Source organism: Beta vulgaris, chromosome 8 (genome assembly GCF_026745355.1).
Source record: "Beta vulgaris subsp. vulgaris cultivar EL10 chromosome 8, EL10.2, whole genome shotgun sequence".
In the NCBI taxonomy this organism is placed as follows: Eukaryota; Viridiplantae; Streptophyta; class Magnoliopsida; order Caryophyllales; family Amaranthaceae; genus Beta; species Beta vulgaris.
In genome coordinates this window covers 10921299-10937691 of record NC_079209.1, presented here as the reverse complement: position 1 = coordinate 10937691, position 16393 = coordinate 10921299, and the positions used below count along the sequence as shown (strand labels likewise).

Below are 16393 nucleotides of genomic sequence, written 5' to 3'. Positions count from 1 at the left end.
GCCTGATTAAGTCCAAGTTTTTTGAATGTTTAATTTTTCGGTCTAGACCAAAAATAAACAATTTTTTGGTCCGAAATGTTTTGGGGCCCTGGGCAACTGCCCCTCTCGCCCATATCCAAATACGGCCCTGTATATCATGTATGGTAAACATCAAAAGAGTATAGTCTAATGGAAACTTAATATTTTCTTTACTACATGCATTACCACATACCAACGTAATATTTAAACTTCCATCAATTTGATATCTCCTTGCTAATTCCTTGTTAGGCAACTTAATAGTCGACCAAGTTCTTGTTGCAGGGTTGCACAGAAATAATTCGGTTGGTTTTTTTGGAGTTTATAGTTCTACCAAAGATTAACCCATTCTTTGATGCCAAAATTCGACTTTTTTTCACTAAGAACTTAAGGGATTTTTTGGATGCCATTGTAAGATTGTGGTTTGGATAAGAAAGAAAATTGTAGTTTTCTAACCTTGGTATTTAGGCCTGAATCTTCTTCTATAATCAAGCACTCATCGGTTTTCGAGCACGAATTTTGACATTGATTCTCCGTAAAGTAGGGTTCAGATAGAATATATTTGCAGATTTTTGTCATGGTTGATAATCTATGTAAAGTTTTTACAGGTAACCATGACATAATTTCGAATAATTCTCCATTAAAAGACATGGTTATGTTGATGATTCGTACGAGTGAAAGAGTATTATGGCGAGAAGAAGCTTAAAACTGAGAACAAGTGAGAGGAGGAAAGGTGAGTATTATTATTGAACCTAAATATTTGACGTATGTAAGTATAAGGTTCTAACTTCTAATCATAAACTATATATAATTTATGAAGAATCCGATCGAATAAACTTAACTAGACAAATAGACTCGAACACACAATCTCTCATCTTACGCTCCCATCCAAATATCCGAAAAGTACACGTAATTATATCAAAATTATCTTGATCATCTGATAGAGTATAAATCTATTCCTGGGGCCTCAACCATCAGCTTAAGCTTTTGGTTGAGTTGGTCCTTTGACATGGTATCAAGAGCCAGCATGACAAAAAGGTCACGGGTTCGAATCTCATCCACCCCCTTTCTCAGTGGAATATTTAGCGCCAGGTATGAGGGAGACCTGTGCTGCATCCACACTTCAAGCCCAAAGGGCTCTTGCGTGAGGGGGCGTGATAGAGTATAAATCTATTCCTGGGGCCTCCACCATCAGCTTAAGCTTTTGGTTGAGTTGGTCCTTTGACATCATCACTATCTTGCGGTACTCTTAGAATTCTTGAAGTCCCACGTACAACATTGTAATGATATAGATAAGGCAAAGAATCTCGCGTAAAACAACTTCCATAATTTGATAAATTATACAACCATCTATACCAAAAACTTGTTCATCAAAATTCAAACTTCGACTTGTTATGACATTTTCATGTTTGAGTACCCAATTACTACCAGCCTCCAAGATAAAAATGTCATAACAACTGTTCCAATCTTCTATATCATCAGCCCCGTTTCTGAGACTTTGGAGGCCCAAGGGCGAGCCTACATAGTAGGGCCCTGATTAAGTCCAAGTTTTTTGAATGTTTAATTTTTCGGTCTAGACCAAAAAATAAACAATTTTTTGGTCCGAAATGTTTTGGGGCCCTGGGCAACTGCCCCTCTCGCCCATATCCAAATACGGCCCTGTATATCATGTATGGTAAACATCAAAAGAGTATAGTCTAATGGAAACTTAATATTTTCTTTACTACATGCATTACCACATACCAACGTAATATTTAAACTTCCATCAATTTGATATCTCCTTGCTAATTCCTTGTTAGGCAACTTAATAGTCGACCAAGTTCTTGTTGCAGGGTTGCACAGAAATAATTCGGTTGGTTTTTTTTGGAGTTTATAGTTCTACCTAAGATTAACCCATTCTTTGATGCCAAAATTCGACTTTTTTTCACTAAGAACTTAAGGGATTTTTTGGATGCCATTGTAAGATTGTGGTTTGGATAAGAAAGAAAATTGTAGTTTTCTAACCTTGGTATTTAGGCCTGAATCTTCTTCTATAATCAAGCACTCATCGGTTTTCGAGCACGAATTTTGACATTGATTCTCCGTAAAGTAGGGTTCAGATAGAATATATTTGCAGATTTTTGTCATGGTTGATAATCTATGTAAAGTTTTTACAGGTAACCATGACATAATTTCGAATAATTCTCCATTAAAAGACATGGTTATGTTGATGATTCGTACGAGTGAAGGAGTATTATGGCGAGAAGAAGCTAAAAACTGAGAACAAGTGAGAGGAGGAAAGGTGAGTATTATTATTGAAGCTAAATATTTGACGTATGTAAGTATAAGGTTTTGACTTCTAATCATAAACTATATATAATTTATGAAGAATCCGAATTCGATCGGATTTTGGAAAACTTTACAAAGTAGAGTTATATCTGAACTACAAATAGGATAACGATCTCTAACCCTCTTTTTTTTTTTTTACATAATTAAGGTATTTCCTTTTATTTACTTTGGAGAAAGTAATTAAGGTAAGTGTTTTTTCAAGAAGTTTAATTTTGACAAGGTGTACATTACTAATATCCTTAAGTTTAAGTGTTTAACGTTGTAACTTATAAAATAAAGCAACTAACCTAAAAGTCCTTGGAAGCCAAGTTTCGAGTCTCTAGTTTTTATTTTTGTTTTATTTGTTTTAGGGCATGTTCTCTTCGGCATAAAACAGCTGGATTGAACTGAAGTGAACTGAATTGAACTGAACTGAACTGAACTGAACTGATCTGAACTAAACTGAATTAAACTGAACTGAAATGAATAGTGATATGTGAGAGTAAAAGTATTGTTAAGAGCTGAACTGAACTGAACTCATCTGAACTGAACTGATCTGAACTGAACTGAACTGAATTGAACTGGACTGAATTGATTTGAACTGAACTGAACTGAACTGAAAATAAGATGGGGAGAACAGGCCCTTAATGTATGACAACTTTTCTAATAGGAGTAATAGATCTTTCTCTAGTACCTAGGTTGAAGTTGAATTATAGCCTTAATTAGATTTTTTTTTTCAATTTTCCCCGTCACCTTTAAGTACTGTGTAAGAAAATTATTGTCAGAAAATTATTGTCAAGATACATATAATTTCAAAACATATATACTATATTATCATGAATAATAATAAGGTAACTTGTTTTAGGACATCTTTAAGATTTATAAAATATATACTTCTATAATTTTATTAAGGAATATCTAGTAAGTAGTACTCATTGTCTAATCATGTTTGTAAAAGATCAAATTATATTCTCAATCTTGCCGAATTATTTACCAAATATGTTTTGGTAATGAAAAATTATGAACATTGAGACCAATTTAAAAAGATTTAGTTATGATTCTATATTGTTAAAATTTTGTCAAACCGAGTACCTACACTAGCATATCATATTAGACCTAAAAAATGCGGAGCAGATTAAATTTTAAAGAATTTAGATCAGATCACTTTATATATAGATAAAAATAAAACTAGAGTTTAAAATTATCATGTGACCAAATAGATTGAAGGGGAAAAGTTTGTATTATTATTAACCTAAAAGGGTATTGCCGTATTGGTAGTACATCATATAAAACCTAAATCAGGTAGAACTAGGAAAACAAACTAAATATGATACTAATAAATATTATCTCTAAATAAACACTTGTAGATAGATAGTCTAGCTACGTAAACACTTCTACATAGATAGATTTAGAATATACTCCTAAATCTATCATAACATTCTCCTGTAATCGCAACGGCATTAACAAGAATGTTACGATTGGAGAAACAAAAAACTTAAGTCAAATCAAATAAAATAGATATATTGTTGCGAACGCCATTCTTTTCGAACCCGTCAATTTTTTTCTTCTTGATGAGATCGCCAATTCTTTTCGAACTCACCAAATATTTCAATAAATCGAGAACACCATTTTTCTCGAATACATAATTTTCTTTGTCTTGATGAAAACGTCAATCTTTTTTAATCCATCAATCGCCGGTCAAACAAGGACGCCATTTTTTTCGAACCTGCAAATTTTTCCTTTTTTCTCGATGAGAACGCCATTATTTTCGAACGCACCTAATATTTCAACAAGACGAGAACGTCTTTTTTTTTTCAAACCCGTCATATTTATATTTTCTTCTCACTTCATAAACTCTTGTAAGATTTTTTTTTTTTTAAGCAAACCATTCATCGGTATATCATGATATCCAATATTATTGTTGAAGACATTAATATCGTCCCATATGCATGTGTTGCACACCATCACACATCAACGAAAGCACGGTATGGTCTTACAACAGTATGCTAAACTACCAGAGGTATTACAACATACTTAACGCCTTTGCTAGACACCAAGAAAACAAATCTGACAATCTCAAACTTGATATGGTCTTCAACCCATTCATGCTCGCAAAATTCAAACCTTTTGATTTCACACAACTTGTTGTAGTCTCAACTGAACTGAAATGAATTTGTCTAAACTGAACTGAACTATAATGAAATGAATTGGTCTGAACTGAACTGAAATGAATTTTCATTTATTCAGTTCAAAAGAATAGAGCCATAGTACTAATATAACACTATCAAATCACTTTTTAGTAATAGACTACCAAGAGCAACAATTTCTAATGTGAATACAATATTATTATTTTGTTCCACTGGAAAAAAAATAAAGTATTTAATTTAATTTTTATGCTTTTGTGATTATTAGTATATTATTAATTATTGAGAGTCTATATACTACTTGTGTTTCTTTTTCAATTCAACTTCCACACTTTCTATAAAAATGGTGATATTTAGAAAATATACGTTGAGATGAATCAAACAAGATTACACTTAATTATATTTTTCCTTGTGTATTAATCACAAATGAGATCAAAACAAAGTATGTGAATAATGCCAAAGTACAAAATGAATAGATTATAATAAAGAAATGAGGGAAGTACCACACTATACTCTGTTGCCTAAAGGTAGTACTACATAAGACCACATATCGGTACTAATACATCACTACAAACTAGTTGTTCGTGCCGGACGACACTCCGAATAGTTTAGTAACATAAAAGGATCAAGGATGTCTTGAAACATATCGTTATATAAGCTCAAAATTAAGCATACATGTCAAATTAAAATTGATTTTGTCTAGAAATTGAGGTTAATGGTATGTGCTGAGCAAGTCCTTAAGTCTGAGCAGAGCTGGTTATCAGTTCGCCGGAATCTTGTAAAACACAGAAAAACTACCCCGGGGGTTGTTCCGGGATCGCCCCTCCGACGCTCAAGTCAGTTGATGATTGAGGTAGAGAAAGAGTCTAGAGTGAGAAACTCAACTTAGTTAGGTGAGAATTCAATACCTTTGCATTGATGTGACAAGAGGTATTTATAGTAGTGGGAATTCCTAGAAAGAGGTGTGCTGGATGGGACAGCTCACCAAGGGATTGGTAACACCTTTTCAAGAATGATTCTGGTGGGACCCATGGTTCCCCAAATGCTTGTTAGCCATGCTGTATTTTGGCGGGACCCACGGAGCTTAGGTGGAGGTGCCACATGGCATAAGAATCTTGGAGGGATTTAATGGGCCCAAAGATTTAGCCCCACGCCAGGAAGGGGCAGAAGAGTCGTCCGACCGGGTGAAGCCCATTTGTGGCGTAGATTTCTCCCCATGATCTGGTGAGCGACCTCCATAGGGAAAGACTGGAAGGAGACCAGGTCGGGCAGGTGCCGACCAGGTCCATGACCTCAGCAGGGCCAACATATAGTAGACCGACCTCCATAGGGGAAGATTGGAAGAAGACCAGGTCGGGAAGGTGCCGACCAGGTCCATGATCTCAGCGGGGCCAACATATAGTAGACCGACCAGGTGCCCTTAATTCCAAGTAGTTCATATGGGGGAAACCTGCTCGGAAGATGGGCTGAGCCCCCAATTGACCGACCAGGGTCCTTGAAGAAGAGACCAGCTCGGCTGAGGGGCTAAGGAGCCCCTTGATTGACCGACCAGGTCCTTGAAGAGGAGAACGGCTCGGCTGAGGGGCTAAGGAGCCCCTTGATTGACCGACCAGGTCTTTGAAGAGGAGGCCAGCTCGGTTGAGGGGCTAAGGAGCCCCTAGTTTGATCGATCAGGTCCTTAGGGAGGAGACCAGCTCGGCTGGGGGCTAAGGAGTCCTCAGAGTGACCGACCAGGTTCCGGGTGGACGGGCGCAGCTCGGACAGGGGCTAATAAGCCCTGGAGAGGCCGACCAGGTGTTCCCTAGTACTTAGTTGATTTGAATAAGTGAAGGGAGCTTATAGAGACCTGATAGGACAATGGGCAAGGTAGCCCCATTTGACCGACCAGGTTCTAGATTGTCGGGCGCAGCTCGAACAGTGGCTAATGAGCCCTGGAGAGACCGACCAGGCGTTCCCTAGCACTTGGTTGATTTGACTAACTGAAGGGAGCTTATAGAGACCTGATCGGACAATGGGCTAGGTAGCCCCATGTGACCGACCAGGTTCTAGATTGTCGGGCGCAGCTCGGACAGTGGCTAATGAGCCCTGGAGAGGCCGACCAGGTGTTCCCTAGCACTTGGTTGATTTGACTAAGTGAAGGGAGCTTATAAAGACCTGGTCGGACAATGGGCAAGGTAGCCCCATGTGACCGACCAGTAACTAGATTGTCGGGCGCAGCTCGGACAGTGGCTAATGAGCCCTGGAGAGGACCAGGTGTTCCCTAGTACATAGTTGAGTTGGCTAAATAAAGGGAATCAATAGAGACCTGGTCGGACAATGGGCAAGGTAGCCCCATGTCACCGACCGGGTTCTAAATTGACGGGCGCAGCTCGGACAGGGGCTAATGAGCCCTGGAGAGGCCGACCAGGTGTTCCCTAGCACTTAGTTGAATCGACCGATTAAAGGGAATTTGGAGACTATCATCTTGTCCGACCGGCATCTTTGAGGACACTGCTGTTATGGTTGAGCGGGTGATATTGAGCTGGAAACCAGTGATTTGCCACATGGCATTTCTCAGCTGGGTGGTTGAGCTAGAAGCTTTCCGAAAAATGCGACGTTTCATCTTCCATACCACCCAATCTTTGAGCTGAATTGGCCTTGTTTTAACTCGATGATTGAATTGCCGAGTCACTCTTTGCTTGTAGCGGATCGACCTTAGCAAGGCGTTGCCCCTTGTTTCTGGTAGTAGGTCGAGGTTGACAGGCTTTTCTTCTTCGTTTTGCTCGAAGGCATAGAAGGTGATTCGAGGTGATGGGATGCCAACTTCTACTGGCAAGACCGCTTCACTACCATATACCAAACCGAACGGGGAGTGTCTAGTTGCCTCCTTAGTAGTTGTGCGAGCGGACCGGAGGACTCCGGGTAGGTCGTCTACCCAAGCCCCTTTTGCTGCGTCAAGTGACTTTTTGATTCCCTTGAGCACTATCTTATTAGCTGCTTCAGCTTGACAGTTGGTTTGGGGTCGAGATACTGCTGAGAACCTTGTTTGTATGCCAAAACGAGCACAATACTCCCGAGTTGGTCCACTGTTGAATTGCCGACCATTGTCTGAGACTAAGGCCCAGGGTACCCCAAACCTTGTGATTATGATTCGCCAGATAAAGGCTTGCACCTGCTTGTCAGTGATGGAGGCAAGGGGCTCGGCCTCTGTCCACTTAGTGAAGTAATCTAGTGCCACTATTAGAAATTCGCGCTGACCTGATGCTGGGGGAAGGGGTCGAGTAGATCCATGCCACATTTGTCGAATGGCAGAACTGCTTGGATGGAGGTGAGGGGGGTGGCTGGGGCTCTGGGAATATCCGAATGAATTTGGCAGGATGGGCACCTCTTCACTAATTCTTGTGTATCTGCCTTAAGAGTAGGCCAGTAGTATCCATCCTTTAGAGCTTTCCCAGTTATGGCTCTCCCCCCTTGGTGGCTGCCACACGCCCCTTGGTGTATTTCCCTTAGGATGTAGTTTCCTTCTTCGGGAGTTACACACTTCAGAAGTGGGTGCGTGTATCATTTCTTGTAGAGCTTCTCATCGTGCCATAGGAACCAACCTACTCGGTGCTTGATCCTTTCGGCTTCCTTGATCTCTGCTGGGAGGATTCCATCCCCTAAATATCCGACCACTTCGTCCATCCTAGTAGATGTTCGATCTAGGATCAACTGTTCCTTGGCATTTATGCTTGGCTGGCGAAGTATCTCCCACACGATGGTCCGAGGAGCTGACCCCTCTGCCGAGCTGGCCATGCGAGCTAGAGCATCGGCTTGTTGATTTTCCGATCTAGGTATGTGGCTGATGTGGAAATGGGAGAGCTTTTTGATGAACTCTTGGGCTCTAACTAGGTACATTCTCATGTTATCCTCCTTGGCCTCGTACTCTCCTGAGACCTGACCCACTATAAGCTGAGAATCCGATCGGGCCTCAATAGATGTAGCTCCCGCCAAGATACAAAGCTGAAGTCCTAGGATGAGGGCCTCGTATTCTGCTTCGTTGTTAGACCCCAGGAATTTGAACTTGATTGCGTACTCCATTTTCTCCGCGACCGGGGGTTTGAGCACTAGCCCCGCTCCGCACCCCGACTTAGTGGAGGAACCATCTACATACAATTCCCACTCTTCTCTTTGGCCGACCGGGGGCCGAGTTGTGCACTCTGTTATAAAATCAGCCAAGGGTTGAGCTTTTATGGCTCTCTTGGGTTCATATTCTAATCCGAAATCAACCAATTGGTCGGCCCAGTCTGTCATCCGACTGGAGTGGTTCCTGCTTTCAATTACTTTGCGAAGGGGTTGTCCGGTGAGGACTTTGATCTGATAGGCCTGAAAGTAGGGTTTCAGCTTTCTGCTAGCCATGACGAGGGCGAAGACCATTTTCTGCACCTCGCTGTATTTCGCTTCTGCCCCTCGAAAGGCATGGCTAATGAAGTAGACCGGGTGCTGTGCCCCTTCCCTTTCGGCCACCAGCACGACACTTAGGGCGTATTCGGATACTGCCAAATATATGAATAGTATTTCCCCCGGTAAGGGGGACATGAGCTTTGGAAGTGTTGAAAGATGAAGTTTGAGGGAAGTGAAGGCTTGCTCAGCTTCCTCGTCCCAGTAAATTCTTTTCTCTTGAGAGCTTTGAAAAAGAACAGGCTTTTGTCAGCCGACCGGGATAGGAATCGTCCGAGGGCAGCTAGGCATCCTGTTAGGCGCTGCACTTCTCTTACATTCCGAGGGGATTTCATCTCGAGCACTGCTTTTATCTTGTCGGGGTTGGCTTCGATACCCCTTTCATCAACTAGAAATCTGAGGCACTTACCCCCTTTTACCCCAAAGACACACTTCTTAGGGTTGAGCATCATACAGTACTTCCTCAGTGTGCTCAGCGTCTCCCTTAGGTCGGCTGGGTGATCAGAATGGGCCTTGCTTTTGACTATCATATCGTCAACGTATACCTCTATGTTCCGACCCAATTGATCACTAAAAATTTTGTTAACTGTCCGCTGGTAGGTGGCTCCAGCATTTTTCAGTTCGGATGGCATCATTCTGTAGCAATAGACCCCTTGGGGGGTAGTGAAGGCGGTATGAACTCGGTCATGCTCTGCCATCGGGATTTGATGATAGCCTGCATTGGCATCTATGAATCTTAAGAGGGCATGACCAGCCGTGGAATCGACCAGCCTATCAATTTTGGGCAGAGGGTGGTTATCTTTCGGACAGGCCTTGTTCAGGTCTGTGAAATCCACACACATGCGCCAAGCCCCACTCGGCTTCTTCACCAGTACTACATTGGCTAGCCATTCCGAGTACTGGCATTCCTCAATGAATCCTGCGTCGAGCAGCTTCTTGACCTCGACCGCAGCAGCTTTGCATCTTTCCGGACCTTGATGCCTTAGTTTTTGCTTGACCGGCTTGTACCCCTCCTTGATGTTGAGTTCATGGCACATGATTTTGGGGTCAAGACCGAGCATTTGTGAGGCCTCATAGGCGAATACGTCTTGGTATTCCCAGAGCACCTCCACTACCTGTGCTCTTGTTTCTGGGTTTAGGGCCTTGCCCACCCTCACAGTCCGACCGGGTTCCGCCCCAATCACTACTTCTTCGTCTTCCTCAGCTGGCTGAGGTCGTTCGTACTGCTTGGGGTTCTCTTTGATGTATACCCCCAAATTCTTTGGTGAACCTTCTTCTCTTTTCCTCTTCTTTGAGTCCTCTTGGACGTCGACTTCAGTTCTGCTCTTCAAGCTGTTAACATAGCATTCTCGCCCGGCCTGCTGATCCCCTTTTATTTTTCCGACCTTCCCCTCATTTGTTTCGAACTGCATGAGGAGTTGGTATGTGGAGATAGCAGCCTTTGTTTTGTTCAGAGTGGGTCGTCACATTATTTGTTGTATGGTAGAGGGATGTCGACCACTAGGAAGTCAATCGGTAGGCTTCTTCCCTTGCCTTTCTCACCCATCCGAGTGGGGAGCTTTATCGACCCGACAGGCTGCACGGAGTTACCCCCGAAGCCTATGAGTGGCTGGTCGAGTGGTGTGACATCCTTCTCACTGTACTTCAGCTTCTTTAAGCATTCTAGAGTTATGATATCGGCGGATGACCCGCTATCAACTAAGACGCGCCTTACCCGGGAATTAGCTACTTTAAGCTCGATGACCAAGGGGTCATCGTGGGGCACACTTACTGGCTGACTGGACAGGGCAGTCCGACCGGCTTGGCTTGACCTCTAGCACTTGGTGTTTGAGGTTTTGGAGGTGGGCTTTCCTAGCTCGACCGGTTAGGCCTCCTGAGGTGAAGCCACCCGCGATGACTCCAATGAAACCCTCCGTATCCCCACTATTGTATTGACCGACCTTCTACTTCCCCTTCTCTTCGCTTGTATGCTTGAGGTAGCGGTTCAGCTTCCCCTGGTCCGCCAGGTTATCCAATCCTTTCTTCAATTCTCTACAATCTTTAGTGGTATGTCCACATTCTCGGTGGTACTCACACCACTGGCTTTTGTCTCTTCGATAGGCTGAGGTCCTGATTGGCGGGGGATCGGGTAGCATGGATTTATGTTTGATGTCCAGGTAGATTTCTCTCCGATTCTTGTTAAAACGGGGGTCGTTTCCATGATCCGTGTATCTGTCCGACCTACCGCCCGTTTTTTGCTGTTTGGGCTGGTGTCTGCTGCTACCTTCTTCCTTTCTCTTCTTACTTCCCTCTTCTGAGTGACGACAGATGTCTGCCGCTAGGACAAATCTCTGGGCCTTTGCCATGGCCTCAGAGAAAGTTTTGACTTCACTCTCTGCCAATGTCCATCTGAGCCGGCTAGGCTGCAATCCGGACATGAGAGCAGAGAATGCAACAACATCTTGCAGGTCGGATACTTTTAAGGATTCTTCATTGAACCTTTTTATATAGTCGGCTAGACTTTCGTTCTTCTCCTGTTTGACTCCCATGAGGTGTAAAATCGTCTTCTTTTGCCTCTTTCCGGCCACAAATTGATGGGTAAATATGTCATCGAGTACCGCGAAATTGGTGATGATTCCGGCCGGCAGCTCTTGGAACCAATTCAGCGCGAGCCCCTTCAGAGTGGTGGGGAAGAACCGACACCATGTGGCCTCGCAACTGGTATGTACACTCATCTGAGCCTTGTATGTGGCCATGTGATCTTCTGGGTCGGTTAGGCCCGCAAATTGCTCTATCAGCGGTGTTTTAACTTTCCCTTGGGTAGGGGTGTCAATGATCTCCCGGCTGAATGGGGTCATGAACTTCAAGCTTCCGTTGCCCAATTTTAGAGGCTTGGACTGCGCCGAGTCGCCTTGCCTTCTCGCGGAGCTGCCTTGCGATTTAAGAACTAACGGGCGTCATACCCTTGACTACGGCGCTTCTCGTTAAGAATGTTCCTAGCATCCTCCGGCTTGCGCCCAGGATTTCCCCTTGGTGATCTGGAGACGTGAGTCTCTTCTCTTCGGAAGGCAGTTTCCCGATGGGCCGACCTCTCCCTGGGTGGAGGGCGCTCATCTTGCCGAGAAGGTGTCCTTTGAGACCGATCAGGCTCCCGACCTGCTGATTTTTGCCGGTTAGGCTGGCCCTGATTGGAGCGGGGGTTGTGTTCTTCCCTGTGAGATTGTCTTTGGACATTGTCGTCGCGTTGCTGGAGGTTGAATTGATTCTGACCTTGTCCTTGTTGGAGGGTGGTCAGCATTTGCATGATGCTTTGTTGTAGGGTTTGTTGCAGCTGAGCTGCTATGAGTGCTATATCAGCTGTGAGCAAGGGTTGGGGGTCAACATATTGTATTTTCCGAGAGGGGGATGGCTGCTGTTCCTGAGAGAGTTCCAGGTTAGGGTCCAGTGTATGAACTGAGGGGGATCGTGTTCGTGCTGATCTCCTCTGTTGGGGTGAAGGTTCCCTCTCGGTTCGTTGGGGTTGGGTAGACTGTTTGTTACGGGCGTTCTTGGATGGTGCCATAGCTGACTAGCACTGAGGTCAAGTCCTGCTGAGTAGCGAATGAACTTTTCTGAGTGGTGGCGAAGTAACTTTCTGTACTATCCCCACATACGGCGCCAAACTGTTTCTGTCTAGAAATTGAGATTAATGGTCTGTGCTGAGCAAGTCCTTAAGTCTGAGCAGAGCTGGTTATCAGTTCACCGGAATCCTGCAAAACACAGAAAAACTACCCCGGGGGTTGTTCCGGGTAGGGCTGGCAATGATGCGAGTCGAGCTCGAGTTTGACTAAACTCGACTCGAACTCGAAAACTCATATCCTAACTCGACTCGACTCGAAAACTCGCGAGTTTTAATAAATCAAGCTCGAACTCGAAACCAAAACTCGAGCTCGAACTCGAACTCAAGCTCGAACTCGAACTCGTTTAAAGCTTGAACTCGGTTCAAGCTCGAACTCGAACTCGTTTAAAGCTCGAACTCGGTTCAAGCTCGAACTCGAATTATGCTCATCCTCACAACTTCATTCTCCTCATTATACTCATCCTCAACATTCACAAAAAACTCTTCAACTCTTGAAACATTAACCGGTGTAGAAGATCCATCTTGTCCAGTAGACATCTCTAGAATATAGATGCAGCTTATTTATAACATATTTAAGGTAACACAAACTCAACTTACATACTGATTTATAAACTGAACTTGCAAACTAATCATAAAATGAACTTGCAAACTAATTTATAACTGAACTTGCAAACTAAATTTACAAACTGAACTTGCAAACTAATTTATAAACTGAACTTGCAAACTAAATTTATAATCTGAACTTGCAAACTAATTAATACACTGAACTTGCAAACTAAATAACTAAATTTATAAACTGAACTTAACAAACCACAAATAATAATAGGCGGCTAGCAAAAAGAATGCCACTCAAAACCAGCATTAGCAATAAAAACATAGAAACTGAACTTAAAAACTTAATTAGTAACTAAAATCGTGGAGTTAAATGTAACTAAAATCGCAAAATGAACCTAGAAACTGAACTTAAGAACTGAGCTAGTGTAATTAGCTTCTAACATTCTTGTGTAATTAGTTTCAAATTTCCATAATTCATAATATCCAAAACAAAACAATACAAAAAGATCGGGATTTCAGATTGGAGTTACCTTAGAATGTGTCGTGTTCGTCGTCGTCGACTTATCGCCGTCTTCGCAACTCGGATGTAGTTGGAGATGGTGGTGTACTGGTGTTCTGGAGATGAAACGATGTAGAATTGGAGATAGGAGAGAGAAGGAGGATTGAAGAGGGCAAGAGGCGATGACGACTGGCGAGAGGGAGAGACCGCGACTCCGCGAGATGAACGGTTGTAGTGATGTGGCTTGTGCGTGCCTCCGTGCTAGTTTCTAGGGTTTTTAGTTTTTACCATATCACTCTATCTTTAGTCCTTACAATGAATGGTTAAGATTAGATCTTTTGGGTTTCTTTAAATCTTATCCTTTGATATAGTTCTATATTTTTTTAGATGAAATTTTTTACTTTGCTTTTAGTTATTTTATATACTTTTTTTTCATTTTTTTTAAAGAAAATTACAAGTATTTTTATAAAAAAAAAGCTATATTTTCTTAAAAAAATTAAAATTATATATATATATATATATATATATATATATATATATATATATATATATATATATATATATATATTATCGAGTATCTCACGAGTTTTTCGAGTCGAGTATTGAGTTGCTCGACTCGACTCGTTAACCTATCGAGTCGAGTTCGAGCTCGAGTCGAGCTCACTCGAGTCGAGCTTTGACCGAGCCGAGTTTGAGTAGCTCGCGAGCTGTCTCAACTCATTGCCAGCCCTAGTTCCGGGATCGCCCCTCCGACGCTCAAGTCAGTTGATGATTGAGGTAGAGAGAGAGTCTAGAGTGAGAAACTCAAGTTAGTTAGGTGAGAATTCAATACCTTTGCATTGATGTGACAAGAGGTATTTATAGTAGTCGGAATTCCTAGAAAGAGGTGTGCTCGATGGGACAGCTCACCTAGGGATTGGTAACACCTTTTCAAGAATGATTCTGGTGGGACCCATGGTTCCCCAAATGCTTGTTAGCCATGCTGTGTTTTGGCGGGACCCACGGAGCTTAGGTGGAGGTGCCACATGGCATAAGACTCTTGGAGGGATTTAATGGGCCCAAAAAAAATAAAATTATATAAAATCTACTTAATTTTTTTTCAAGAGTATCCATCATCAATCATCACACAAAGAATCATCCATTATATTTAGAATAATAGTTTTAGTATGGAAGCCCTAAGGAATAAGGCTATGTTTAGGAACAAAAGATGAAATAAAGCTGAAATTCATAAGATAGCTTAAATTTTCAGCAACTTAAATTGAGAAGCTATATTTGATAGCAACTCAATTTTAGTCAATATATGAGCTTTATATAAGTTGTTGCCCCCAAACACGACTATTTGTTTTAGGTGACTTAAACTTTTATTACCTACTCATTTAAATTTGTGTTGCCAAACAGAGCCTATCAATAAGTATTAAGTACAATAATAAACGAGCATTACTATATTCATTGTACAAGTGTGGGAATAATTGTGTGTTAACCTGTTGTAGGTTAACCTGGCATTCAATATATATAGTGTTTACAATACAGACCTATGACTATGAAAGTATCATTCTACCCTTTACAATATAATATTATCCCTTTGCATATAATATTATCCAATATACCCCCTCAATCTTTACGTGGTGAAAGAACGGATAGATTTGGTACGATGTTTAGTAAACAAGTCAGTAGATAGGCCTTTAGTAAAAATGTTTGCAACCTGAGACTGTGTAGGAACATGTCGAACAATAAGACCTCCCTTGGCAACCATTTCTCTGACAAAATGATAGTCAACATCGATATGTTTGCTACGATCATAATGAACTCGATTAGCACTAAGATAAGTAGCAGAGACATTGTCGCAATAGACAATCACAGGACGATGGAGAAAATGGCCAATGTCAGCAAGAAGTTGCTTGAGCCAAATAGTTTCTGCAGCTGTGTAGGCAACTGCCCGGTATTCAGCTTCAGTGGAGGACTTAGAGACAGTAGGTTGCTTTTTCGAACGCCAGGAAATTAAATTCTTCCCATGAAAAACGGCATATCCAGTAGTAGAACGCCGTTTGTCAGGACATCCTGCCCAATCTGCATCAGAATAGGCAATAATAATAGTAGGAGAGCTGCTGCTATATAAATACCGCCCATAATTCAAAGTGCCCTGCAGATATCTGAAAATTCTTTTCACATCATGAAGGTGAGTAGTACGAGGAGCATGCATAAACTGAGACACCATATTAACAGCATAAGCAATATCAGGACGAGTCATAGTTAAGTACTGCAATGCACCGACCATACTACGATAATCTGTGGGATCAGCAAGAAGTTCTCCATCAAGCAGAGACTAGGGATGGCAACGGGTCGGATCTGGACCGGGTCCAGGTGGACCCGGATCCAGATCCGTTTCCAGACACTGGATCCAGATCCGACCCGGATCCAGCGGGTCTGAAAATGTTGGACCCATATCCAGATCCTACGGATCCGGGTCCAAAACGGATCCCTACTATTCTACTTTTTGTTAAGAGAAGGATTAGAATTAACATTATTGATGAATTATAACGTCGAACTTCTACAACAAAAAATATATATTATCAAAGCTTATGTATTTAGCACTAGCAGCACTACATCGATAGCCTTCGCTATAGATCAGAATCCAAAACCTACAAGCTACAAGATCCTCTAATCATATGAAGTATATATAAATACTTAGATAACCAAAATGAGTACTAAAATCCAAACCCCAAAACCAAACACACCAAGACCAATCTTGGAAGAACCAGATGCCCCCCACACCTTCACATCATCCAACACAGGACCACAAAGAGAACTCAACGTGGAGATTTTTTTTAAAAAACGGATATGCGGATCCGGGTCCGG

The 16393-nt window shown here is 42.2% G+C and overlaps 2 protein-coding genes across 2 annotated transcripts; both read right to left on the bottom strand.

Annotated features, from left to right (window-relative positions):
- Window positions 1–10828: 10828 nt before the first annotated feature.
- LOC104882896 (uncharacterized) lies at window positions 10829–11722 on the bottom strand. Its single transcript, XM_010667311.1, has one exon. The coding sequence runs from the start codon at window positions 11720–11722 to the stop codon at window positions 10829–10831; it is 894 nt and encodes a 297-aa protein (XP_010665613.1).
- An 89-nt stretch (window positions 11723–11811) lies between these two features.
- Window positions 11812–12426, bottom strand: LOC104882897 (uncharacterized). The gene has a single exon (XM_010667312.1). The coding sequence runs from the start codon at window positions 12424–12426 to the stop codon at window positions 11812–11814; it is 615 nt and encodes a 204-aa protein (XP_010665614.1).
- Between the last annotated feature and the right edge of the window lie 3967 nt (window positions 12427–16393).

Bases quoted from the DNA above. Each gene is read 5' to 3' on its own strand.
- LOC104882896 (XM_010667311.1), bottom strand. From the start codon at position 11,722: ATGACCCCATTCAGCCGGGAGATCATTGACACCCCTACCCAAGGGAAA.
- LOC104882897 (XM_010667312.1), bottom strand. From the start codon at position 12,426: ATGGCACCATCCAAGAACGCCCGTAACAAACAGTCTACCCAACCCCAA.